The sequence below is a fragment of the Ochotona curzoniae genome, unplaced genomic scaffold, assembly GCF_017591425.1.
Source record: "Ochotona curzoniae isolate NIBS_2020 unplaced genomic scaffold, NIBS_Ocur_1.0 contig_2688, whole genome shotgun sequence".
In the NCBI taxonomy this organism is placed as follows: Eukaryota; Metazoa; Chordata; class Mammalia; order Lagomorpha; family Ochotonidae; genus Ochotona; species Ochotona curzoniae.
This window is the reverse complement of record NW_024465553.1, coordinates 21,148,009-21,175,653: the sequence shown is the minus strand read 5'-3', so window position 1 is coordinate 21,175,653 and position 27,645 is coordinate 21,148,009. Positions and strand designations below refer to the sequence as shown.

The window sequence follows — 27,645 nt, the reverse complement described above, 5'->3', positions numbered from 1 at the left end:
CAACAGGGATGAGTGAAGGAAAACGAAGGAGTGGGAGATTCTGGAAGAAGAGCAGGCTGCCACACGTACACCCCCCGCGTGCACACCGCGCATGGACATGCACATCACACCCCCTTCAAAGCTCTGATCAGCCAGGACACAGAGAAGGCCTCCAAGCAAGAAAGGCCAACGTCAGTGGGCGTGCAGCCCAGGGCAGATCCTGAAGGGCAAGAGGAGGAAGTGGAAGAGGAGGAGGAAGGAGAGTTGGAGAGAGGGGGGTACACCACAGAAATCAGCCAAGCCAGGCACATGAGTGAGTGAGTGACCTTACTGGACCAACCAAGGCAAGCTTGTCCCAGCCCAAAGATGGGGGGCAGGGCTTGGGGGAGGATGACCAGAGCGAGCAACGGCAGAGGGGGTGGGACCGAGAGAAAGAGGACATAGGAGACAGGCCAGGGAGAGGGCTGGGCAGCCAGGATGAGTCCCAGTGGGCTACTCTGCCCATGCCAAGGAGCCCTGTGAGGAAGGCGAGGAGGGCCCAGGGAGGGGCAGTGCACCGGCAGTGAGCAAGGCTGCTGCCAGCCCAAAGGGCCTCTCTGTAGGATGCTTTCAAAGGCATCTCCTCCCCCAAGTTGCTTCTATCAGAAAGATGCCATGCTGATTTTGTTAAGAGACATTTTCAGTGACATCCACAGAATCATGTGAGCAATCAACATTCATATCTCCATTGTCTGCAGCACACAGAGGGTGCTCCTGTCTCATGGGCAACCTGCACAACCAGCTATGGCAGTCCTGGCTGGGAAGCCCCGGGCAGGGCTCGATCTGGCCTGGACCCCAGGAAGACTGCTCCCTGCCCTTGGCTGCTAGCTGTATTTGGAGGGTGACCCTGCTCAAGCAGGAAGGGAGGAGATGAAGAGAGACAAAGGGGTCCTGGATGCTAAAGGGATGAGTCAAAAAGTAGAACCAAGAGCCACGGCACTTGGGGCAAAGGCTCTTAATGGGGAGACACCGGGGCAGGAAAGAGGCTGAGACCAGGAACTTCTTTTCTGTTTGGGGGTGTCCGCTCTTCCCAGCGCATTGGGACAGAGACCCCAGGGGCCATCAGAAGTTGAGCTTCTCTGGCATCTTCAAGTGTCCTGGCCCAGGTTCACACGGCATCCTGTCCCCTTGTTCTCATCCCTCCTTTCCCCCTGGGGTCTACTGCTGGAGCATCCAAGGTGGAGAGAGAAATGAGAGAGAGAGATGGGGCAGGAGGGCGGCAGGGAGAGTGGGCGAGGCCGAGGGAGAGCTCACCTTCTGCGTACCCGAGAAGGCGTAGCAGTGACATGAAACATTAGGTTACATGGCCTTCCCATCCGGCCTACACATCTGCACAGAGAAGGAGAAGAGGTTGAGAGGAGAAAGTAGGCGGCGGCAGCAGCAGCAGCAGCAGCACAGAATAAACCCAAACAGCCATGGTGGACAGAAAAAAACACAGCACAGACAGATGCGCGCGCACACAGACAAATGAAAGGCGGGCGAGGAAAGAGGGGTAAAAAATGAGATGGCAGCGAAGACGGGGGGTGGGTTGGAGATGAGCAGGTAGGTAGGAGGGAGGGCCGGAGACAGGCGGGAAGGCAGAGGGTGGGCAGGGGGTCCCGTCATGCACGTCAGGACAGGTTCGTGCACACCATGCGGAGGCGGGACACCAGCACGAGCAAGGGACGAGGCCCCCAAAGTCACGAAGTTCTGCAGTCAAGACTGCTTCTTCTGGAGTCTTCTGGCCTAGGAGGGGAGGCTTCTGGAGGAAGGGGATTCTACTGTCTGAGCTAAACCTGGTCAGGAAAATGTCCAACTCTCCTAAGCCTGCAATACACAGAGTGCCCTTGCATGGTGCAGAACCCGCACAACTGGACTCCAACACTCCCTGAGCACAACTGGGCCAGGACACTTGAAGGGGCTCACAGTGCTTCCTTCCATCCTCTGCCCCAGAAGGTGGAGTCTCTTCCTCTTTCTGGGATCACTTGGGGTGGGGGGTGGGGGACCTAGGCAGGGTCCAGGAGAAGGTACTAGGGCTCACAGGGAGTGCGGACAGATCTGCTAAGTCACGTCTGAGGGCACAGTGCAGGAAAGGGAAGGGCTTGACGGCACTTTTGCAAAATGGGTTTGTAAAGACAAGGAGCTGTCCTCACAACCAGCCCCCCAAGGGGAAGCCCTGGAGCTCTGCCAAGCCAGGGGCTGCTGCAACTGGTAGAGCTGCTGCCCACCCACCTCCCGGGACTCAGCCCCACCCGCTCTCACACACACAGCCCTTCCTGCTGATGCCCTCGTCCAATTGTCTCAGGTCACAGTAGTGGGAAGATGAAAGAACAGAGGTACGGGGTGGGAGAGGGGCCAGGCAAGACCAACACGCCACTGCAGAACCAGGGGCTAACTCTATCGACGAGACCATCGGGGTACCTGCCATGGGGGAAGGAGGGGCAGGCAAGAGAGGTGTGGGGCATGAGGTATGCTGGGCATGGGAGGAGCAGAGGGGGCCCTGGGTACCTTCTGGGCTCCAGAGAAGGCATGGTAGAAGCTGGACACGTAAGTCATGATGGCTTTTTCATCTGGGCGGGCGGTTCCGACGATGTCTGTCGAGAACAAACTGAGGTTAGATGCAGCTAAGTAGCTCATGAACTCCACTCGCCAAAGCATGGAGTCACCTCTAGCTTCCTGCTAACAGGCACTTCGACAGACAGCAAAGGATGGCTCGAGTGACTAGGGGGGTGGGTGGATTGCCGCCCATGTGAGAGACTTGGGTTGTGATCTGAGCTCCTGGCTTTGGCCTGGACCAGCCCTAGAGGTTGTTAGGCATTTGGGGAATGAAGCAGTGCATGGCAGACTTCTGTCTCCTTGCCTTTCAGATACATTAGGGAAACAAGTGAAATGATGCCCGAGGAAGCAAACAGCAAACCCTAGACAGGTTATACCCTATAGGGCAGCAAGTCTGCTTTCTGTCCCAAACTCATGGCGGAAGACGGGGGAAAGAGCTGTGGATAAGACAAAGGGCATCTAACGCGCAAGGGCCATGCCTGCTGACTACAGCAGATGGATGAGACACATTCCTAGACAGCTAGGGAAATCTGATCTTGAACTCAGCAGTGGATACATGAAGAAATTACTGCTGGGGCCGGGGCTGTGGTGTAGGCAGGTAAAGCACTTGCCTATGGCGCCAGCATCCCATGTGGGCACCAGTTCAAGTCTGAGTGAGGCCACTTCTGCTCCAGCTCCCTGATATCAGTCTGGGAGAAGAGCAGATGGCTCAAGTCCTTGGGCTCCTGCACCCACGTGGGAGACCCAGAAGCAGTTCCTGGTGCCTGGCGTTAGCCTGGCCCAGCTCTGGCTGTCCAAAGAGTTAACCAGTGCACGGGAGATCTCTGCCTCCCTCTGTGTAAAGCTGCCTTTCAATTAAACACATCATTTTTTTTAATAAAGAAAAAAATGACTGTCAATTTGCCAGCTGTGGGAGTTATTTTATGGCTCTAGAAGAAAATATCAATATTTTCAAAGTATGTTCTTTTAAGTACATAGCTGATATTTGCTTTAACCTATTTCAATTTTTTTTTAGAAAAAGGAAAAAGTGTGACAAAGTCTCAAAGTCTCACTCATTCCATCTGGATAACAGAAACACAAAAGCTCATTATAACATCCTTTCTGCTTTTGTGTGTTTGGAAGTGATTGAAGATGTTCTTATGACACCGTGAAACTTCGAAAGCCAGGGATGAGGTGGGTGCTCGGTCTAGTAATGAAGGACCCCATGTTCCATATCGCAGTGGCTGTGTTTGACTCGAGGCTAATGGGTCTCTGTTATGCACACGGGGGACGCTGGATTGAGTTCCTGGCTCTTGGCTCCAGCCCAGCCCAGCTCCAACCCAGCTCAGTCCAGCTCAGCTCAGCCCCAGCCTTGCTTCAGCCCAGCCCAGCCTATCCCAGTCCAGCCCTGCCCAACACTAGCCCAGCCCAACCCTCAACCAGCTCAGCCCAGCTCAACCCAGCCCAGCCCAGCCCCAGCCCAGCTCAGCTCAGCCCAGCCCAGCCCCAGCCCAGCTCAGCCCAGCTCAGCCCAGCCCTGCCCAGCCCTTGCCCAGTTCAGCCCAGCTCAGCCCAGCCCTGGACGGTGTGGGCCTTGGAGGAGTAAAGCAGCAATTGGTGGGGCAGGGAGAGAAGGGGAAGAAAGCAGGCTTGGATCGCCTGTCCAGCCCCAACACAGGGAACTAGAGTATTTAAAGCCAAGGAGTCCCAGAGGGGAGGTGGCCATGGTGCACCCGGCCCTGCAAGAGGCAAGAAGAGCGGAAGGCACGGAGTCCAATCTCAAGGTTCAGGCCAAGCTTCCAGAGGCCTTCCTCTCATCTCCTCAACCTCTGTGCACCCCGAGAGAAGCTCTGCATGGCACAAACACCCTTTCCCACCCCAGGCTCCCATCCTTGGTGCAGACGCTCTTGTATCAAACCCCAGCCTGTCCCTAAGCACGGTCTAACCCTATGAGGCACAGGAGCCCCTTGCTCAGGCTGGGTTTGCTGTGTTGGTCAGGCAGCGTAGGGAAGCTGCAGCACTGGGGAGCCCCAGCCAGGGCTGGTCCCCAGGATTGCCAAGACTGTGACAATAACGGGAGGGCGCAGCACACACAGTCCATGGTCACGGCAAGATCAAGGCCAGTGTGTCATCTACAGACTGCAGATCAGCCCAGGGTTCATAGGGTAAAGAGAGAGACCCCTGCAAGATGGCTGGCAGCCGGGGGGGGACCTCCGGTCCTGAGCTAGCACCCTCTACTGCGACTCCAAGAGCCATCCTTAGGTGACCAACGCATGAACGGCCTCAAAGTCCTGAGCCATGCCAGCTGCTACCTTACCTTTCCAAACTCAGGGAGTTACGGAATTCCCGACCTCCCCACCCACTGCCCCCAACTGCTGGCTGGCAGGTGGTGGCCGCCATTCACCTTCAGCATCCAGCATCTTGGGAATGTCTAGGTACTTCTCCGCCACATCGAAGGCCGTGTTGAGGTTTGTGAGGGGATCGTCCTACAGGGAGAAGGAGAGACTGATAAGAACCGAGACAAGGACCCTGGGGACGCCTCCACTCGGGAGGCAGTCAAAACAGGGGCCCGAGGTGACTGCCTGCCAGCCCCTCTCAGGAGGCAGCTCTGGGTGCAGAAGGTTATTCTCATTGGCTGGAGAGTTAGAAGGTTCTTTCCCGCTCCTCAGACTTAGGTGAGATAACACAGCAGCCCCATCACAATCAGCAGTTCTGTTCCTGGCTCTCCACAGAAATTACTAGAAGGAAGGTCTCACACACCCATTGCCACAGCAGCGTTACCAAAGATATGGCCCCAGGGGGCATCTGTGGACCAATGAATAAGCAAGCAGGTTCAGACACACAAGAGGGGGGACAAGTCACCCTCAGGCCGGAAGGCCAGTGTGACAGGCTACACCACCAGGGACAAACCCCAGAGAATTCCCCTCTCGGAGCAGCCTGACTCGGAGAGGCAGAAAGTGGGCATGTGGCGCCTAGGGACTGAAGGGGAGGAAGAAGTGGGCTTTAGGACAGGGGTGGGCATCAGCTGAGAGGGTTCTGGAAATGGGTGATGGCGATGGGTGGACAACGCCACGCACACATGCCTAACACCCTTCAACGTGTGATCAAACATAGCTGCCACAATATGTTGTATGTCTTATATGTGTGCGTGCGTTAAAACAAAACACAATAAAATCTTAAGGAGGCAAACACCCTGTCTGAGGCCAGGTTCCTTACTGGGCTCTTATGGGTTCTCGGGCTCACCGATGGTGGAAGGCGCTGCCCACCTAGGCCTCCGCTGCTGTTTGCTGCAGTGACCATGTGTTCGAATAATGGCCACCTCAGAGACTTCCTGCCTTGGCCTCAAAAGTGACTTATTGCCCTTGTGAAATAGTACAGTCAGGAACTGGTGTCATTATAGACGCCACTGTAGCCGGCATCCCGTAGGAGCACTAGTTTAAATTCTGGAAGTTCCTCTTCCAATCCAGCAGTGGAAGATGGTGCCCATGCCTCTGGCTCCCTGCCTCCACACAGGAGACTTGACCGCGTCCCAGGTGCCTGGCTTTGGCGAGGCCCAGCCCCAGCCAGGATAGCCATTTGGGAGGTGAACCAGTAGATGCAAGATCTCTGTCTCCCTGTAACTCCTTCAAAAAATTAATAAATCTTTTTTGAAAAAACTGAAGTTAAGTCAGGGGAATGGAACCCTGTGCCCTCTGAGAAGGGAAAGGGCAGATGCTTGCTGTCCACATAGCCCAGGACTTGACCCCGCACAGGGCTGGGCGGCTAGCTGCTCTCCCAAAGGATGCCTGGCCAGGTAGCCTCTTGGCACTGACGTGGACAGAAGGGGGCGCTCATGAGTTCAGTCACACAGTCGCGGGGCGGGGCGGGGCAAGGCAGGGCAGGGCAGGGATGCTCAGCTCAGGCCCTGACCCAGCTCGGACATCAGAAAGAGGCAGCATTCACCTGCTTCTCTACCCTTGGATCCACACACACACACAGGTAATCTCAGGACAGAAGTGTAGGGGAAACCAAGCAACAAAGTCACAACAAAGACCTCCCAGTTGCAGCCAGGTAGGAATTCATGGCTGGGGAGAGGCAGTGGGGGAGCCACCTTGAGCCTGCAGCGCGGCTGGGAGTGAGCAGCACCACCTTACGGAAGGAGAGAAGGCAGGGATGTGGTTAAGGCTGCCTCGGTCATGCACCTATTTCTCCCAGCAGGCCAGATATCAGCCCATGGGCCTCTGTCACAAAGGAGTCCCCACCGGCAAGTGCCTTGTCTGCTCACATCTGCACAGGTCTGGCTGGCCTAAGAGGCAGACACCTGTCAGGGCAGGGAAGACCCTGCCCCGTTTTCCGCCCCCCCCTCCGCCCCCTGCCCAGCCAGAGGGCGAGGTCAGGTGAGGGCACTCACCTTCCGCAGCTTCCCGTAGTCTATCAGCTCGGGCCGGTGGCGATGGATCAAAGCACAGAACCCGAGGCCATCCTTCCAGCTGCCCAGGGTGAGGGAGAGAGCGAGTCGGTGAGACCGGCACCCTTGTCCAACCCCACCCCGCCCTACCAGGCAGCCCGGCCCTAACCAAAGGCAGGCAGGCGTTGAGGCCCAGTGGTTAGAGATCAGCTCTGCCTCCTGACCACGCAGACCCCTAGAAGCAGGGCATTGATGCCCGTTGAGTGCCTGGTTCATGCCACCACATCAGAGACCTGCATTGTGCTCCCAGCTACGGCCCCAGCCCCGTCCTGGCTCACATGGGCATTTGGTGGCCAAGCCAGCAGATCAAAAATTTACTATCTCTCATTTTTTTTTTAAGCAGAATTTATTTTGGCAAGAAATCATTTGATACCCAAGCATAATTTTTTCATAGTACTCATTTTGCCAAGAACTTTTCGAACCCTGATCCCTAATTCTTCGGAAGTGGAGTTAGGAGAAGACGGACTGGGAAAGAGACATTCCTTCCTGTTGCAAATCTCGGACACTGGGACAAAGCTGCTACTCCAACACCTACCATGGTCCCTGGCCCCAGCCTGCGGTTTCTGGAACATTCTCCTCGGGGCCTCCTTGGTAGCGTGACTGTGAACCACAGGCAGCCCACCAACACCTCTTCCCACGGCCAGGTGCTTCCCCGCTTCCCCTGGGGGTCTTAACGCTGTTCTGGCACCAAAACTGCCCCAACCAGGGACCCAGGGCTCACCACACCGGCCACTCACCTTATGTGGAAGTTCTGAATATTGACGTTTTTGTAAGGGGCCGTCTTCCTCTGACACCACAGGAGCAGCCCTTCCTTGGCTGATGTCTCTGTAAGAAGGGGGGTGGTAGGACAGGTCAGTGGGCTGACCCGTGTGGACAGCGGGTGCCAGCGGCATGAGGCCCCACCGTGACACATGGGCGTGCATCACCTTGCTGCTACCAAGCAGGACAAGGGGAGACACCCTGGGCAGCAAGTCCACGTCCTTGAGGGAGTGGGAGGAGTGACCTGAGGGCCAGGAGAGCAGGCTAGGAGGTGTGTCAGAGCCAGTCAGGCGGCCTTTCATGTCGGAGATGTGGCAATGCTTGGCCTTGTGGCGAAGGCCCAACTTTTTTGCCATTTGGTGATTGAACCACTCCATGGCAAATAGCCAGCCACACTTTCAGAATTCCTTCTCCTGGGGCCAGTGCTGTGCTTTAACAAGCTGATCCCCCACATGCAGGCACTAGCATCCCATACGGGCACCAGTTCGTGTCCCAGTTGTGCCATTTTTCATCCAGCTCCCTGCTTGGGGCTGGGGAAAGCAGCAGAGGATGGCCCAGGTCCTTGGGCCGCTGTATCCACATATAATCCCAGAAAAAGCTCCTGGGGCTCCCGGCTTCGGATTGGCTCAGCTCCAACCGTTGCAACCACTTGGGGAGTGAACCAACAGATGGAAGATCTTCTTCTCTCCTCTCTGTAAATCTACCTTTCAAATAAAAAATAAGTAAATGGACCCAGCGCAATAGTGTAGTGGCTAAAGTCCTCGCCTTGAACACCTCCCGGGATCCCATATGGGCACCGGTTCTAATCCTGGCGGCCCCACTTCCCATCCAGCTCCCTGCTTGTGGCCTGGGAAAGCAGTGGAGAATGGCCCAAAGCCTTGGGATCCTGCACCCGCGTGGAAGACCTGGAAGAAGTTCCTGGCTCCTGGCTTCAGATCAGCACAGCACCGGCCATTGCACTCCCTTGGGGAGTGAATCATCAGACGGAAGATCTTCCTTTCTGTCTCTCCTTCTCTCTGTATATCTGCCTTTCCAATAAAAAGCAATAAATAAAATAAAATAAAGCAAATCTATATAAATTCCTTCTCCCTGCTCCTTTTTATTCAAAGACGTGATGGTGGTACAAAATCAGCAACCACGTCAGATTTGCTTCCCTGTGGCAGGAAGGGTTGATGGTCCAGGGAACCCACACGTCCAGCATCCTCCAGACGGGGCCTCCAGCAGCCTCCGTCAGCCTCCATCAGCCTCCGTCAGCCTCCATCAGCCTCCAGCAGGTTGCACACAGCTGAGTGGGGAGAAAACGTGAGGACTCCTTCCTACCTAGATGTTACTGTCATCCAAGAAACAAGGTTCCTCTCAGGATTACTGGACAGTTTGAAATGTCTGGCTGTGTGTATCTTGTGTGCATACCAAACATGCAAAGATTGCAGAGTAAATGTATGCACATCAACAGCAAAACTCAACAATGGCTGGAAGGCAGAATCCTAAGCCACCAGTCACTGCTCCGGACCACGGTAGCCCTTGCAGTTCTGCGATGCGGCCAGCAGAGAGAGCTAGGGGAGCAGCGAGGAGGGCCTGGGTCAGCTCCTCCCTCCCTCTCTGGGCTGCTACTGCCCAGTAAGGTTTGCAAGATACTTCTCGCTGCAGCCTCGGGCTCTTCCAAAGAGGGTAGTTTGCCCATACATCTATGGGGATCGGCAGCCCAACATGTCCTTACAGACCAGGAGACAGGGCAGAAGCCCTAAAACAGATGAGGAGCAGAGGAGGCGTGGCCCATGCGGCAGGGTCCTCTGTATGGAGTGAGGGAGAATCCTCTCCAAGCGGAGGTTGCACATGGAGCTGGAGCTGCTGGAGGCCCTGGGGGAGAGCAAGAGCCGCGCAGAAGCCTACCTTCCACGGAGATATCCTGGATGGCGAAACGGAGGATGATGGTCCAGATCATGCCCAGGGTCATCTTCACGTTCCCGTCCACAATCTCTACAGAGACAGCCACAGGACATGTCAGGACAAGCAGAGACGCGGGCAGCGCCCACGGCACCCACCACGGCCTGCGCCAGGAACACAGGATGCTAGGAGCCAGTGTGACAGGTGCAGGTGCCAGCGGAGAAATGGAGTCAACGCCAGCCGTGTGCCTCGGGGAAGGGCCACAAGAGGGCGCCCCAAACCCTGAATGGGGCTCCCCCGGCCTGACCCAGAAGAGGGGATGGTTCTCCCAGCCATCTCAGATGTTCTGGCAATTCCACGAGCTGGAGTGGGTACGGAGTCAGCTCCCCAGACAGCCGTCCACACACAGAGAGCCAGGTGAGAGGCAGAAAGTCAGCAATGACCCACTGATTCCCATGTCAACCTCCCCATGGGTGACAGCTCTTCAGACCCTCTTCTTACAAAGCCAGTTTAAGATCACAAAAGATGGCCCGCTCTCTTTAGACTAAACAGCACACCCTAGACTTTCAAGTGCTATCGATTCTGTTACCACCTTCCCCACCTCTGTGCCCAGGAAAAAGCAGGGAATCCAAGCAGGAACAAGCCCCTTTCTGAGACACCTACATTTTGACCTAGTTACGGGCATGAGGGCTCAACCATTGACACTCAAATGAAGCCTCCTTATCCTCATCTCCGTTAGAAAAACGTCGCCCAAACACGACTTCATGTTTCCCTACCCGCAGTCCTACTTGGAGGGGAGCCCCAGCAGAAGCACAGGAAGGGGCAGTTTCCAGGGTGTCCTGATTCCCACAGTCTGTGTCCATTGAAGTTTGCGTCCCACAAACCCCATAACCAAGAATGCCTTTCCATTAAGGAAGTCAGACCCCAAGGGCTCAGCCCCTTGCTCAAACACGAGGCAGTGAAAACACTGCTTGGCTAGCCCGCATCCTACATTGGGGTGTCTGGATTGAGCCCCAGTGCTGCTGGGTTCCAGCTTCCTGCCAACGTACACCCTGGTGTGGGGTGAGTGAGAGGAGGACTAGCTATAGTCTAAGTGGCTGTACCCCAGGAACCCGCTAGGAGACCCCCAGACTGAGCTCTAGGCTCTGGGCTTCAGCCTGGCCCAGCTCCAGCCACGGCAGACATTTGGGGTGAACAAGTAAACAGAAGGCTTGTGTCTCTCTCTTGCTCTCCTTTGCTTTCAAATAAATGTAAATAAATAAGGTGCTAACTTTCAAAAAAGTGACCCGCTGCTCCACGGCCGTGCTGGTACTGAGCAGGGAATGGTAGCGCTGGAGGCAGGCCACAGCGCTGGGCCTCTCGGAGGGTGTGAGGGCACGGCAGGATTTAGCCTGAACAAGGGGGAAGAAGTGACACCGGGGGGCACAATCTCCTTCCACGGAGACAAAGAAGGTGATCACTACGGTGGCACGAACAAGTGACACAGGGCAAAGTATTGGGGAAGCAGAGTCAGCTTGGAGAACTTCATCAGTGTGGAGTTGGTGCTGTGGCGTAGTGCGTTGCACTGTCTGAAGTACCAGCATCCCATACAGGTGCCAGGTCCAGTGCCAGCCACTTCACTCCCGGTCCAGCTTCCTACTAATGCCCTGGAAAGCAACCAGAAGACAGCCCAAGACGGCAGACCTGGACACAGCCGCTGGCTCTGGTCTGGTCCAGCCCTGGCTGCTGTGGCAAATGGAGGGTCAATCTTTGTCCCTGCCTTTTCCTCTCTCTCTAACTCTCTCTTCCAACTAAATAAATATATTTAAAAAAATATTTTCATTTGCGACTTGTAATGGTTTCACATCTAAGAATCCAAAAGCTGATTTTCACCGAGAAGACAGTAAGCCTAACGTCTCATTGGATATACGGGCTAAAGCCACAAACAGATCAGCCCCAAATCATGACCTATAAATAACCCACTTACCAGAATGTTCCATCTCACATGTAATCAGAGTAATAAGCCATTTCCTAGCTATTAAATTAGCAAAGTTAACACACACACGCACGCATACCTTATGTTAACAAGACCACCATGCTGAAGCCACAGTATAAACTGGAAGATACTGTAGCAAAAGACAGCATGCATGCTGAAGTCGTTTGACTTTCTGAGCTGAAATTCTCCCTAGGAATCTATCCCCGGTCAATGAGCTGAGATGCCAAGCAAGGAATCTGTGTAGACTCACTTTAGGGAGAAGCTACCAAGCACAGCCCCAGCCTGGAAACTACAGACCCCAGGACCACCTCAACAGGAAAGCCTCACCTGGAGCCATGGTCAGTGAGACCCTCACAGTGCAGCTAGCTGGGCCACGCACCACCCCAGCCCAGTTCCCACGGACTCCCCCACCTTCAGGGCCTACCCGGAGGTTCTTCGCCCTGCTCCCCATTTTATCAGACATTTCTGTGGCTGCAGTAGGGGGATGGCCATCCTACAGGCAGCGCTATGGCAGGCACCTGCCAGGAATGCTGGGCCCAAGGCCACAAGCAGGCTCCATCGGAACAACCTCAGTGACTGATTAATAATGTCTGTCCTGGGAGTGGGAGCCAGCAGGCTTGTCTGGGTTTCCCCTTCCCGGTCTATAGGGAACTACAAGGCTACTCGTATCCTGTTTGCACTAGGAACCTGCTTCTCCCTTCCCCCCACTCCAGGGGAGAGAAAGAACGATACTGTAGAAGTTCCAAGTGATAGAAGCTGGAAGCCCAGGACCACCTCCCCATCCAACACGTTGGCCACTGCACCTCTTAACCCCTGCATCCTAAGGACAGACAACACACCAACAAGACCATTCCCAGTTGTTGACACCCAAGCCACCAGGCTTCTAAATAAAACCTCTTTCTCATGCCCCCTTTGTGGTGCAATCCCAACCACTGAGGTGAGCACTGGGCACAGTGGTTAGGGGCCCATCTGTGACGCCCACTTGCTGTAACAGAGCACTCGGGTTCAAATTCTGGCTTCACTTCCAAATCCAGCTTCCCTGCTGATGGGCACCCTGGGAAACAGCAAGGTGACGGCTCAAACAGTTGGGTCCCTGTCACCCACATGAGACTGGATTCGAGTGCCAGGCTGCCAGCTTGGACCTGCTCCAGCCCCGGCTACTGCAGGCACTGGGGAATGAACCAGCAGATGAAGATCTCTGCACCCATGAGGGATACTCCGAAGAAGCTCCTGGCTCCTGGCTTCAGATCAGCTCAGCTTTGACCATTGTGGCCAATTGGGGAATGAACCAGAAGATGGAAGACCCTTTTGTCTCTCCTTCTTTCTGTAGATCTGACTTGACATGTGGGATACACTGGGGTTGCAGGCGGCAGCTTTAGCAGTGACACCGCAGCGCCAGCCCTGCTGGAAGAGCCATATGGTCTCTGTCGCAGCTCCTGACCTCTGCCTGCCCTGTGCACTGATGTTTACTGAAAGCCGCGGCAGCGAGGTCTGTATGCTGACAGGCGGGCCGGGGCACTTGAGCTGCTGAGTCCCAGCAGAGAGGAAGCGGTCATCGGTCGTGCTCGGGAGAGGAGAGCATTTCCCTGGCGTCACACACACCTGGATTTCAGCTCAGGCTTGGCCATGTGTGGGTCCTGGGCAAGGAGCCTAACCTTTGCAAGCACCTGTTTTCCCACGGCTGCGTGGGGACCAAAGGTGGAGCAGCTGCCTGCTAGGGGTGCGAGTAGAGATTTTTGTGGTGATGCTGCTGCCTTGGGCTCACGGACCGGCCAGAGTGGAGCATGCAGTGTGCCCACAGTCATGGCTCCACTCAGAGCAAGGGGAACGTGCATAGTTCTCTAAACAGCTGCCCAGTAAATATTTGCTGAATCCACAGCCATGCTGCTTGAGGGTTAGGACTTTTTAACTCCATGTCTCCCTGCCCATCCTGTGCTCAGGCGGCTGAGCTGCGATGGGTGTCGGGCACAGCGGCTCAGGTGCTGTGTGGGGCAGGTGCTGCGTGGGGCAGCTGCATCCCACAGTGCCTGCGCCTGAGTCCCATCTGCTAATTCCAGCTTCCGGCTCATGTGTACCAGGTGGAAGGGTTCCTACCACCCACGCACGTCAAAGCCCTGGAGTTCCTGGGGTTCCTGGGCAGTTGCAGGCCTGGAGGTAGTGAGCCAAAAGAGGGAGCATGTCTCTCTGCCTTTCAAATAAAGCTTACAGAAAGCGAACTGTTTTACCTTTGTTTAATCATTAGGGACATGCTGATATGAAGGGACTTCAAAAAGCTTACAAAATAATGGAATTTAAAGATGTGTTTATTTTGGTGCAAAAAAAAATTTTTTTTTTTTAAATCCAAGCATTTTTTTTTTTCGTAATGCGCATTTTCCATGAACGTTCTAAAGATGTCTCGTAGTGGTTTAAACAGCTTTTCTAAGTGAGAGGAAAAACACCAAGACGTCCCTAAGGATTTGTGTCTAGTGGCTCCCTGCAGTCCAGGGAACCTCAGGCATCCCCCAGCCACCCAATGTGCTGGCAACTCTCCCCTTCCCCTTCCAGAGCCCCAGGCACGGATCTGTTCGGTTCTGGCCAAATGGCGGAGAAGAAGGACGGCATTCCGCCCCCCCACCCTCACCCCCACCCCCAGATTGCAAGGCACCAGGATCTGGCTGAGGATGGAGCAGGAAGCAGCTGGGGGGCAGGGCAGAACATGCAAGGGCTGCGTGAGCAGAGCAGTCCGCAGTCCTGGGGGAACCACTTCCAAGTGCCCCCAGCAACGACTGGGCACCCTCCCTAGCCGCAGACAACATCGGGGTGAATGGCGTGGTGGTGGGTACTCACCCTCGGCGCCGATGGACACCAGCTTGACGCCTTTGCTGGCTATGAAATCCAGGGCCTTGTTGACATTGGAGATCTTGTGCACCCTCATCTTGCCTCTCTCGGGCTTGGCCAGGCGTTCGCCTGCGTGGATCAAGTGGGCAGAGAAGGGAGGTGAGCTGCTGTCAGCCAGGCAGGGCGCACCTTCAGCAGGTGTGTGTGTGTGTCACAGGCACAGCACAATGCTGCCCTGTCCAGCCTGCCTCTTCTCAGACCTAAACCGGCATGTGCATGGCCCCTCGTGGTGCGCTCATAAGCCCCGACACGCACCCACGGTAGGGATGCTACGAAGAGGGGGCTGAAAAACTGCTTCCAGGCTTTGTGTAATGATACCCCGGGACCTTAGATGGGGAGACATACGTGATCACACACAGGCAGCAAACACCAAGATGAGTGTTCTTCCAAAGAAGAGGGGGAAGAAGGAAGAACTTAGAACGAACAGGAGGATCTTTGCTGCCAGGGGATCACACGGAAGGAACCACAGGCTCTTTTGTTCTAGCAGTGGGGCAAAGGTCACCCTGATCATTCTGGAAAAGTTCCCCGATCTAGGGGAAGCTGCCTCCAGCGTCCCCCTCCTCATTTGAGCAGAATGCCCCTGTCCCAGGACACTGGCTTCCTGTGACCCCAGCTGCACCCCAGCCCTCTGTCCCGGCATAACCCCTACTCCCGCCCCAAGGGTTTCCACAAGAGTTTCTGCCTCTCAGAGTTCAAGGTCAGAAACTGTGGGGAAATGGGCACAGAAGCTGGCTGTCCAGTATCTTCATCCCAGAGTGGAGCGCATCCAGGGGCCTCGTGAAAGGACTCAAAGCTGCAAAGGTACTGCACATGGTGACACGGAGAGCTTGCAGAGCTTCTAGGCCCTTCAGAATCCCAGAACTTTGAGAGCCTGGCACCCAGGCCTCTCCCATGCTTGTCCTATCTGGGCAATGGTCCAGCTAAGAGGACTCAAGGGGCTAGCTACTGCAAAGCTGGGCCAGGCCCACCGCGTTGGAGCGGCGGCAGCCAGCCAGGCCAGCTTCTGGAAACAGGCAGACTTCCTGCCCTAGAGACGATCTGGCTGTCGGCTCCCGGGGAAGTACAGCTGCCTTTTTATGAAATCAAGACTTTCTCTTGGAGTTCGCCCAAAGCTAAGGCCACTGCTCAACCAGGCAACACGCCAGGCTTGGGGTAGGCGAGACCCAGGGGCTGCAGGGATGGTGGGCGGGGCACCACGACCCTCACTGGCAGGTGCTACCAGGCGCCTGCCTGAGCTCAGTGGGCACTTGCCAGCTGTACACACTGGCTGGGCAGGGACCCTGCCACAAGGATAGCAGACAATGATTGAGAACAGGCCAAGGCTGGGACCAGGGGTTCTCAACCATTAGCGACAGCAAAAGCCCCTGGAGAACTTGCTAGACAGTCAACCCCTGCCCCCTCCCAGGAGTCTGCATTTTGATAAGCAGATCTGTTGATTCTGATGTGGGTGGTCTAGGAGCCATGCTTGGAGAAGCTTTACAGGCAACATTCCTCTTCCTCTCCCCTTGTGCTCGGCAACCTGCCCACTGCCAAAGACACTCAGGAGGAAAAGGCAATGTCTATGTTGACCAGGTCTCCCCTCCGTGCCAGGGGAAGACACACACAGGCTGCCCTGAAGCATCGGCTGCCCTCGGCTCAGGCTGGACCCGGTCAGCTAGACACACTGCAGGTCGCACAGCTGCAGCTCCAGACAGCCGGCCGTTCTGATACCACTGGAGTGTCACTCACTTGCCACATGATGAGTCCCCGCTTACCCCCCAGGAGCTCAGCGTGCAGTGGGTAAGAAAACAAACTGCCAGAAGCACAGACACCTGACAGGCAGCTGTCCTGCTTGTTAGGACACGGGCATCTGACGTTGGAGGACCTGGGTTACAAGCTGGGTTCCAGCTCCCTGCCAGTACAGACCCCTGGAGGCAGTGTGGATGGCTCACTCACGTGGGAGCCAGGGACTGAATATCCCACTTCCTGACCAACCCTAGTCATCATGACTAGGGCATAAACCAGCAGGTGGAAGCTCGCTCTCTGAGTCATTAAATAACTGAGTATACCATATGGTGAGTGACACAGCAGAGGGCCACCAGGTGGGGAGACAGACCAGGCAACTCCTCAACCCAAACTGGAGTGGAGGCAATGGAAGGCAAGGGAAGACTTCCTGGAGGAAATTCCTAAACTAGGTTTTCAGATTTAAAACAAAAACAAAAACAAAACAAAACAAACAAAAAGCCTTGCTTATTTTAAATGCAGACTGACAGAAAAGAAGGGAACAGACAGAGAGTTCTTCCACTCACTGGTTCACTCCCCAAAAGGCCAGACGCCAAGGAATCTCTCCTGCTCCTGATGTGAGCAGCAAGGGACCCAAGCACTAGGCTGTCTCCCCCTATTTTCCCAGTAGATCAGCAGGCAGCTGCATTGGAGGTCCAGCAGCCAGGACTCGAACCGGTGCTAGTATGGAACACTGTGCCACAGGCAACAACAGAACCCACCTGCACCCCCTGGTTTTGAAGAATGAGAAGCAGCAAGGGTCCACTTGCTTGTTTCCACCTGGGGACTCTTTGAGGGGAAAGAAATAGGAAAGGCCACTCCCAAAGGCAGTTAGAGGAAAACCAGTGTGGCAGTTCCTCACAAAACTACCATACGACCCAGCAACTCAAAAAAAAAAACCCACGAAAACCAGCATCTTGTAAGCCCAGGTCCTCACAGCAGTAGCCTCAGTGGCCCTAAAGGACAAAGAAGCCAAGCGCTCATTAGCAGGTGCATGCGTGGACAGTGGAACTTCCCTCATCTGTCAGGACAGAAAGCTGGACACTGCTCAGACCTGGGGAACAGGCTCTACCGAAGGAAACACACAGTCCCCTGGGAGCACTCAGCTCACATGAGGCCCCTGGAGTGGCTGGGAGTCATGGGCACAGAACGGGAGCTGCCAGGAGCCAGGCAGCGAAGAGAATGGTAAGTCAGGGTTCATTGGGGACAGACTTGACTTTGGGAAGACAAAAGTGTCCTGGAGATGGTTGGTTGTATGCAATGCCACATTCACAATGTGCTTAATGTCACTTACAAATGGTCAAAACAGTAACTTTGATACACACACATACACACAGACTTTACCTGAAAAGGCAATATTTGCAAAGGTTAAAGTCAAAGCCAGCTAAGAGTTCAGGCAGAGGCATGGGGAATGGGCATGCTCTGCGCGTCAACTGGAGAGAGCCACAGGTCCCCCCCAGCGCATATGGCAGGGGGTCTAAGCTCCGGATCCCTTTTTGGTAAGAGTTAGTGGAAAACAAAGCAGGTGCCAGCTCCCACAGGGTCCTGCAAGCTGCTAAGGAATGCGGACTGCAGGCTCCAAGCCCCAGGGGAGGCGGTGAAGGGCTGAGCAAGGAACAGTGTGACCATATTTGGGCTGCCACCCGATCCCTCGGGGCTGCTGCGAGCAGGGGAGGGACAATGCAAGAGCGCTGGAGGCCTTCTTGGTGGTGTCATCCAGGTGAGAGTTGACCCAGGTTCACGCTGAGCCCCAGGCAGTGGAGGTTAACAGGATGATGAAGATGGAAACGCAATGAACAGGACACGAAGGGGCACACGGGACAGTTCCCAGATTGGGGCTAGAGGACAAGATGAGGACTGGGGGAGGACAGAGGCTTGTGAGGGCCAGGCGTGGTGTGGCCCAAGGTGACAAGAGCCCCCTGCTAGGGTAGCATGGGAGAGGGGGCTCAGGGCGGAGGCCTGGGCTGACATTTGTTCTCAGGCTTATGGGCACCAAAGAGAGAGGTTCGGGGAACAGAGGAGCTGAGAGGGTCCAGCAGATAAACCAAGGCCAGGTTCCCCAGGCCCCGAGAAGAAGTGTCCACCAGAGAGCTGGGATATGCACTCCAGACATCTGGGGTCGGGGAGGGCAGGGCTCATCGGGGTGCAGCCACAATCTAGACGTGGCCATTCATGGTTTCATTCTCGGCCAGAGGATCCTGACATTTGGGAGGACCTCCAAGATCATCCTTCCACAGGCAGAGTCAATTATCCAAGTCACCTAGGCAGCTGGGGGCAGGCCCAGAAGCCAGGCCCCTGCTCCCAGTCTCAGCCAGCATGCCCCAGCTTGTTCCAAACAGCCCAAAGCTGGCTCCAGTCAAGGGTCCAGGACTCTGCCCAGAAGCCAGGGTTCTGGGGTCCCCTCACCTGAAATGACCTCCAGTAGCAACATGAGCTTCAGGCCATCCCGGAAGTCCTCCTCGATGTTCTCAATCTGGGTCCCCGCCTTCCGGAGGTGAGAGTTGCACCATGCCGTGAACGTCTGGCCAAAGGAAAGGAAACAAGGGTCAGTCTCTCCCACAGGTCTAAAGGGCCCTGGCCCCTCAACAGCAGCACCCCCCCATGGGTGCCTGCACCTGCCTGTCCTGGGGGGTGTCCTTCCATTGTACTGATGGAGACACTCGCCCAGCAGAGCCCACAAACCCTCTGAGCAGCTGAGGTGGCCCACGCGGGCGGCACTGATGAAACAGGCAACGTGGCAACACCCTCCACAACTCCCTGCTAGCCTCCTCCTAGCCACATTCACAAGAGCCGATTCCATCCTTCGCTATTTGCCTCTATGAGGCGTTGCTTCACTCTGCATTTTTTGGGGGGAAGATTTATTTATTTTTATTAGAAAGGCAGGTTTACAGAAAGGGAGACAGAGAAAGATCTTTCATCAGCTGGTTCACTCCCCAAGTGGCCGCAAGGACTGCAGCTGAGCGGATCCCAGGAGCTTCTTCCGGAATTAGGCCATCCTCCACTGCTTTCCAGGCCACAAGTAGGGAGCTGGATGGAAAGTAGAGAAGCAGGGCTACAAACCAGTACCCATCTGCGACCCCAGCACTTGCAAGGGGAGGTTTAGCCAATTGAATCATCATGCTGGGCTCCACTCTCTGCAGTTTTAAAGCACAGAAACCCAGAAGTAACAGGCTAAGCCAGGTTGACACTTTAGGGTAAATTAGCTGATAAACACCTTTCCTGATTGGCAGTCAACCAAAGCAAAGATTGAACGAATCCTACTGCGGGCCCAGTTCAGAGACAAAAGAAGGGTAGGATTGTGTGTGCGTGCGTGTGTGTGTGTGTGTGTGTGTCCGCGCGCGCGCACATGGCTTGGCTCAGGGCAGGGGCACTTCACACCACAGAACCAGACCCCAAAGAGGTTACATGTGAAGTTGTGAACTCTGTAGCCGCCTCCCTAGGAAGCTGACCACGACGGAGTAGGACACCAAGCTGGTATCTGCCAACAGCACCACCTGCGGCTCCAGCCAGGGACAGGGTGACATAACACGCACAAGAAACAAGTGCACACCCATCCCAATCCCCGTCAGGCATCTGTGACAGCCAGAGAAAAGAGCCCCCTTGCTCCAGATCTGCAGCATTCTCTGGCAGCGTTGGACGTCTCTGCACCAAATGACGCTAGCCGCCACACGCCAGCCAGTGTCCGGGGGCAGGGCGTCAGCCTTCTCCCCTTGTAAAGTCCCCAGGGTGAATAGCGGATGATTCATCATTCTAGTGTAGTCCTTCCCCCATCACTTCCTTCTGCCCTGGGGAACTCCGAAATGAAGAGTCCGCAAGTGGGCAGGCATGGTGGACGCAACCCTAGCGATTATGAGCAAGAAAGAAATGGCTGCTTAGATTTACGGAGGCACAGAGAGTGGAGAAAACACAGCCTCCACACACACAGGAAGTACTAGCATCATGACCCACACACTCCTCGCCAACTTTCAGCCCTGTCTTTGCTTTTTAAAAAATTATTATTCATTTCTTTATTTACTTAGTTGAAAGGCAGAGAATAGATTTATTCCATGAGCTGCTTTACTCTCCCAAGCCCTGCAATTGCTGGGACTGGGCCAGCCAAAGCTGGGAGCTGGGAACTCGGTTCAGATCCCCCAAGTTGGCAGCAGGGACTTGGGCACTTGAGCCATCCCCCTGCTGCCTCCCAGGATGTGCATTAGCAAGAAGCTGGCATCAGCAGCACTTACACCCAAGCGCTCTGATACGGCACGCCAGCATCCCAAGGCATCCCTAACCATACGCCAACAACCCGCCCTTGACTCTGTCTTGAAATCGTGTCTCATGATCAACTGAACCAACACAGGATACACAGAGAACACGTGCACGGGGTCTATCCCAGAGCCCCCGAAGACTAGCACAGGTTAGGAGGTAGAGGCTGGGCAGAGGCATATGCAGAACCTTCTGCCTGTACCTTCTTCGGAAAGATGACTTCAAAAGTTCATGGAAGAAGGTCTGAATGGTGGATACAGGCTAATCCTTTGCTAGTGGTGCCAGCATTCCATATGGACGCTGGTTCGCGTCCAGGCATTGCCTGTTCACTCTGCTACTACCTGAGCCCCATGGCGTGGTCCTTGCCTGGCCGCCTGTATGTCCTTCACCCCCAAGACTGGGAGCCTCTGAAGGTCAGGGCTCAAGGCTTACACCTGTACCTGAGTCCAGGCTAGAGCAGCGAAGAGCTGGGCAGCTGGAGGAGGAGCTGAAGCAGAGCTGGGGCAGCCCCAGGGAGATGCGGGCATACTTCGTGTGGACGCCCCTTGTGGGTGATGCTGTTTGGCATGGGGACAGGAAGAAGACGGACAATAATGCACCTAGGGACGCTGAGAAGCAAAGACAGTTGGGACTGAAAAATACAACAGGGCAGGAGGGAGTCACAACAGGTGCTCCCCCCTTAGTGCTGCCCCACACTGCCCCCCAGCAGACCTGCCATGGGGAGTGAAGGGGGGCAGTGAGGGGAGCATGACCTGGGCTTCCGTGGCAGCTGCACTGTAACTTTCTTGCAAGATCCCTCACATCATTTATTTTGGCTTTGCACCCGTTCTCCTAGCTGGCATTTGACCATGTCACGCAGCCCAGTGTCACTGCACTGTGCATTCACAATGTTGTGGTGGCAAGGATGGAGGGGCGCCGTTTCCAGGGACCACCACTGTGGAAGTTCTGTGGAACCCTAACTCATGGCCCCTTCTCTGCCCACCTGCAGGCTTGTTCCTGCCTCAGGCAGAACCGGTCAGCCTCAGCAAGTCCAAGGGACAGTTTCAGATCCAGTGTGGTTGGGGTCATAGTGGGAAGTGCCCAGAGTGAGCCCACCCAGCTGGAGGCTGAAAAGCACCCCCTGCTTGCAGCCCCACTGTGCAGCAGGGTTTGGGGGTGGGAGGAAGAAGTCACTTCGGTAAAAAAAAAAGACAGGGCTTTGGCAAGCGGAACCAGACTATTGAAAGCAGCCAGCCCCATTTCCGGGGGAAGCTGGGCCCCAGGAGACAAAAACACACCTGTGTTTGCTCAGCTCTGCCGGACAAAGCCCGCAATGCCCTGAACTGAAGCTTTGCAACAATGCCTAACCCACTTGCCCTAATCCCAGGGCCTCAGAGTCCTGCCTCACAGGGGGCTGCGGAGGCACCTCCCCAGCAGGCAAGCTCCTCTAGGCAAACTCAGGAAAAGGTGCAGGTCCTTCAGTGGCTAGGGACAAGCACCCAGGAGGTGCCCGAGCTAGGCTCAACCCCCACACCCACTGACTGCATAACCTTCAGCTCAACCTCCCTGAAACTCCCCTCCCCTTAGCATACCACGGGACTAGCGCAGCACGCCAGAAAAGTCAAGAGGAGTAACATTTTCTCTTAAAAAAAAATATGAAACACAGTGACACAGACTCAGAGGTCTTCTATCCCTCGATTTACTTCCCAAAGGTCTACAGCAGTGGGGTCCTGGTTAGGCCCAAATGCCAAGAGTCCAGAATTCAATCTGGAGCTCCCACATGGGTGGGTGGCAGGGACCCAGTCCCATGAGCCGCCACCGCCACCTGCTGCCTCCCCATGATGCAGAGGCAAGACTCGAACCCAAGCACTCCCACATGGGTTACACAGGGACCTCAAGCAGCATCTGAACAATGGCACCAAATAGCCACCCCAAGAAGATGAAGGACTGAAAAGTACTTAGAAAATATCCGCTATTCGAACGGTAGAAGGAGGAGAAAGCCTAAGAGATTGTCATGGCATCCAGCCACCAAATTCACCAGTCTTTGTTTCCACTCCACCATCCCACCCCATCCTCCCCCACCCCGAGGGCAGCAGGTATTGCAACGTGGCCTCTGGGTGTCTTGAGTACACTTCTGTGGGACCAGTGCCGATGTCTGCAGGGGAGAGGGCTAAAATCGTGAAGCCACAATTCCCACGGTGACCTTACACACCCGCAGCAGAGGAAGCCAAAGGGCTGGAGGAGGGGCGAGGACACCCCAGGACAGAGGCCGGAGCTCTGCAGCCAGGGCTGCAGCTGGGTGCTCCGCAGCGCCTCTGTACTCCGTCCTGCACAGCCTGGGGCCCTTGCACGGAGAGGGAGGAGCTGAGGGAGGAGCTGAGGGAGGAGCTGAGGGAGGAGCCGAGGGAACCGTGACCTCTACTCCAACGTCTCCTTGATCTTGAGACCTCTTCTCCTCTCCATGTGCCCTACAGGTATTTGAGGAAGACAAGAGGAAGTGGCCATGCTGCCTCTTGGGGTTGCTAAAGGGAGCTTAGCCAGGTTCCAGTGGGGGAAGGTGAGGGCCAGGGAAAGAAGCACCTCTGTCCATCTGCTCTATAGGTGTCACATGCTGGCTCACAGATTCTTCCACAATCTTACCAAAATCTTAAAAAAAAAAAAAAAACCCACTAGGGGCCTGGTGCGATAGCCTAGTAGCTAAATCCTTGCCTTGCATCTTCTGGGATCCCGTATGGGCGTTGGTTTGTGTCCCAGCTGCTCCACTTCCCATCTAGCTCCCTGCCTGTATCCTGGGAAAGTAGTCGAGCCTGGCCCAGAGCCTTGGGCACCTGCACCCATGTGGGAAATCCAGAGAAAGCTCCTGGCTCCTGGCTTCAGATCAGCTACGCTCCAGCTGCTGTGGCCACTTGGGGAGTGAACAAGAGGACAAAAGATCTTTTCATATCTCCTGCTTTCTGCACATCTGCCTTTCCAAGGGAAAAAACAGTGAAATCATTTTTAAAAAGTGGGTATATAATACATACTATATACGTATATATAATATGTGTATAATATATATTATGTATCTATGATACATGCACATATACTATATATTGAGTATATAACATATATATATATATACACATATATATACAGAGGCGGAGTTACAGAGACGAGAGAGAGAGAGAGAGAGAGAGAGAGAGAGAGATGTTCTACCTGCTGGTTCACCCCCAGATGGCTGCAACGGCTGGGCCAGGCCAGAGCCAGAGCCAGGAGGCAGATTGGCAGTAGAGCAGCCAAGACCCACATGAGATGCCAGCAGCCTTACTGCAGTCTCCCATGCAGGTATATGATCCCAAGTTTTGGGCCGTCCTCCACTGCTTTCCCAGGCCACAGGCAAGGAGCTGGATAGGAAGTGGAGCTGCCGGGATTAGAACTGGCGCCCATATGGGGTCTGGTGCTTGCAAGGCAAAGACCTTAACCATTACACTATTGCGCCGGACCCCTGCTGTCTTTTAAAACTTAGAATCTAAAGAGATATCTGTATAGTCCCATTTAGCTGGGATCTGGGATACCGAAGACCCCTCGCTTACAGGTCACAAGAAACCCACGGCTGCAGCCTGTGAATTCAAGCAAGGGAACTAGTTTCATTTGCTATTCCCCACTTAGGGTGGGCACCGCGACGGAGCGGGCGGCTTCCATTCACTTCTGCAGGAGAGCAACTCGGACTTGCCGGAGCGAACTAACAAGGCACACACCCTCAGCCCGACCCTGGGACTCTGTCCCAGGTAAACAGGACACCAAATAAAGATAAAGGCATTCTCTGCAGGGTTATTGACGAGGGAGAAAAAAAAAGCAGCATTATCCACAACTTAGGTCAATAAGGTATCAGTTAGTTACGACTCATCTACTCCACAGAATCTTACAGGCTCAAACAATGGATCCTCAAACTGTAATTCGATGCGAAAAGTGTAGGTGTAATTAACAAGATCAATAAACAGATGGCATGAGCAAACACAACAAAAGGACTCACAGGAAAATGCACCTGAGGCTTTAGTGCTTTGGCCATTGAGTTGGCCCTGGCCTCTTCCTGCTTTCCTTGCCCGGCTGTGTACAAATGTGTGTGCGTGTGTTTAAAGATTTATTTATTGGAAAGGCAGAGTGACACACATGAAGAAACGGGTGTCTCCCACCCACTGGTTCACTCTCCCAATGTCCCCAGTAGCCGCTGGGCCAGGCCAAAGCCTCCATCCTGGTCCCCCGTGGGGGTGGCAGGGGTCTACACGCTTAGGCCATCCTCTGCTACGTTCCAGGTGCAGTAGCAGGGAGCTGGATCGGAAGCAGAACAGTGGGAACTCGAACCAGCTCTCTCAGATACAGAATGCCTGGTCACGAGCTGCAGCATGATCCACAGTGCCACAACTCTGGCCCCTGTGTGTCACTGGTTTTCAATGCCCTGCTTCCTCCCGCTTCCCGGGCTCTCTGACTCGCCTCCAGGAACGCTCCAGTCCCGTCCGCCCCTGGCTGACCTCACCAGAGAAGCCTTCAATAAAGGTGCTTTTCTCTTCACACGAGACAACTCACCTGCTGCTGAATGGCCTTGGCACAGCGGACACGGGGACCCCCAGGCCCTGCCCCACCTTGCCTGGCAACCACACTTCTGTCGGCACATGCCCCCACTCTCCTGGACTGAGGACGCTAGCCCGGGCTCACGGCAGGGGAGCTGGTGTTCAGGGACTAGGGGACAGGAAAGCTGGGCCCTGCCCAGTTCCACCCAGCGTGTGATCTCTGGCCAAGGACCTCCACCCCTCCCAGCTCTGTAAAATCAACAGTCCTGCATACTTTACAAACTGGTGTCCAACGCCTTTCACTTTTTTTTTTAACTTGTATTTATTTCAAAATTGACTTAAAAGGCAGAGAGATCCGCTGGTTCACTCCCCCCAATGTTCTCATCAGGCAGGGCTGTTGCTGCGAGCTGGGAAGCCCTCCCCACAGATGGGTGCTAAGGGCCCAGACACTTGGGCCACCCCCTGTTGCCTTCCAGGGTGCACATTAGCAGGATGCTGGATCAGAAGCAGAGGTGGGACCCGAACCTAGGCACTCCCAAACTAAGTGCCAACATCTGCAGCAGCCATTTCAGGCCTGTGTCAAAGTTGCCTCCAGCAACTTTACACGCCAAAGGATATGGGACAAGTTTTTTGGGAATCGGAATTAAAAATGACTTGACCACATTGAAACAGAGTGACAACTTCCACAAACTTTCTGAAGACTCCTTGTAATGCACCTAATTAAAACACATCCCTAAAAGAACAGGCTGTGACAATCTTTCGTCCTCAGGGGTGTTTATTTCCGCTGCTGTCAAAGGCAGCACCCACGGGACAGCCTTGTCCCTGAGGAGCGAGAGCACCCCCGGGCGTCAGCGGCACAGGTGCTGGCTCCTGACTCTCCCACCCAGCACATCGCGGTGACGAGCTTCCTGGACAGGCCGTAAAAGGCTGATAGGAAAACACGCCAGGAGGATGTACAAAGACCCGGGAGCAGAGGTGCCTCCGACTGAACGACTCCTGCTGCTTTTGCATTTTCTGTCCCGCGCTGTCACCATCTATTTAAAAAAAAAAAAAACAACTATGCAAATGTAAAGAAAGTGTGTCTAGATGGGTGTAGATGTCACTACTGGCGCAGACCTAACAGTGGGTTGGGACACCGGGGACCCTGGGTGGGGGTCCGCGGAGGACAGTACTATGTGTTGGGGTGGCTGGACAAAGATGTTCCTCCAAATACAGGACAAGGAAAACAGAAAAATTTAGAATACTGATTAGGCTATCTAGAGAGAGAGAGGAAAAAAAGAGGTCTCTAAAAAGAGCTTTGTCAATGAAAAAAGTCATACTTAGGAGCCAGGACCTGAGACTAAAGCAGCAATTGGACATGCCATCCCCATGGCTGAGCCAGTGAAGGGGAGGACAGAGGCCAGTGCTCTGGCCTTATGAACCCAGAAAACTCCCCATGCTTCCTTCTCATTCGGGGCTCCCCTTCCCTGCGCGACCCAGAGCCCTCCACTCCTCTGCTGGGTTGGCCTGCCATGATGAGCCTGCGTTCCAATCAGGGGGTCAGGGTCTCTAAGGGGATGGCAGAGCCTCTTGGGCAGGCAAGGCAGGTTAAGGTCCCTGCCACACCCGCTGCTGGCAGAGAGGTCACTGGGGAGCAGGCTAGGAGCGTGCTCTCTCCCTCGGGCCACCGTGGCCGGTCTGTCCAAGTGAAGACCAGCCTAGAAGTGATCTCAAATGTCCGGAGTTCTGATGCTGTAAATAGCAGTATCTGGTTAACTTCTCCGGGGCTGGTGCCAGCCGTCAGCTGGTTTACTTGCACATGAAAAGGCAGACTCTGCCAGGACCTCTCCACCCAGCTCTATTTACTTTCCACCCGTCTGGGTGTGGCTGCTGACAATGCTAACACTCCCCAGGCAGTCTCTTCTACTCTCCAGCAGCGAGTCCAGGGGACAGGAGAAGGCTGCGGGAAGGGGAGGGATCCAGGGACCGTAAGTACAAGCAGATGGGGGTGCCCGAAGGAACTGGGCTGTATGCCTCATTAAGCCCTCGGACAGGATTCAAAGCCCCTAGCGTCCCCATCTGTTAAATGGGGTTAAACAAGACAGAACGGTAGCAAGAATTAGGTCTTCAGTCCTTGAAGACGCAGTCCCGTGCGAACGTTCACAGCAGATGCCTGAAAACTGCCAACCCAGCCAGCCCTTTCCACTCACTGGCTACACAACCTCAGTGCTGCATCTGCTGAGTGGGGGTAAACCACCTCATTGCTTGGCAGAGCTGGTATCAGCATCAGCAAGAAGCCTGAATGCACCTGCTGAGGCATGGCTCCCCCTTGCCCGGTCCCCCAGTCTAATCAACAGGGATTGGGCAGAGCCCTGGCACCGGCCGGCAAGGTCCCGTGATGCTTCCCCCGGGAGGCTGAGACCAGTCTCTAGCCAGAGCCAAGAAGTGGGAGCGAGGGCTGCACTCCCTGCCTACTGCCAGTCCATTTCAGAGACACAGCTCTGGGCATCCAAAGCACCGCCAGGGCCAAGGAGTGAGGGGCCAGGGCTCACTTGGAGAGACTGTTTGACCTCATGAGCACACCCCACTGGTGGAGGGATTTCAGGACCACCCACCACAAGGTCCCGGCATGGGCTTCCCACTAGGCCCTCAAAAGGCAG

General features: G+C 55.0%; 1 protein-coding gene across 3 annotated transcripts in view; it reads right to left on the bottom strand.

Moving 5' to 3' along the window:
• ACTN1 (actinin alpha 1) overlaps positions 1-27,645 on the bottom strand; it is an 84,699-nt gene that overhangs the window by 19,626 nt on the left and 37,428 nt on the right. For all 3 annotated transcript variants that reach the window (XM_040975398.1, XM_040975399.1, XM_040975400.1), the window contains exons 2-8: positions 18,642-18,756; positions 14,424-14,543; positions 9,629-9,715; positions 7,717-7,804; positions 6,923-7,001; positions 4,937-5,018; positions 2,506-2,591 (exon numbers count right to left, since the gene is read on the bottom strand). In XM_040975398.1, the coding sequence (XP_040831332.1) occupies positions 2,506-2,591; positions 4,937-5,018; positions 6,923-7,001; positions 7,717-7,804; positions 9,629-9,715; positions 14,424-14,543; positions 18,642-18,756 (657 nt within the window). The remainder of the gene's footprint in view (positions 1-2,505; positions 2,592-4,936; positions 5,019-6,922; positions 7,002-7,716; positions 7,805-9,628; positions 9,716-14,423; positions 14,544-18,641; positions 18,757-27,645) is intronic.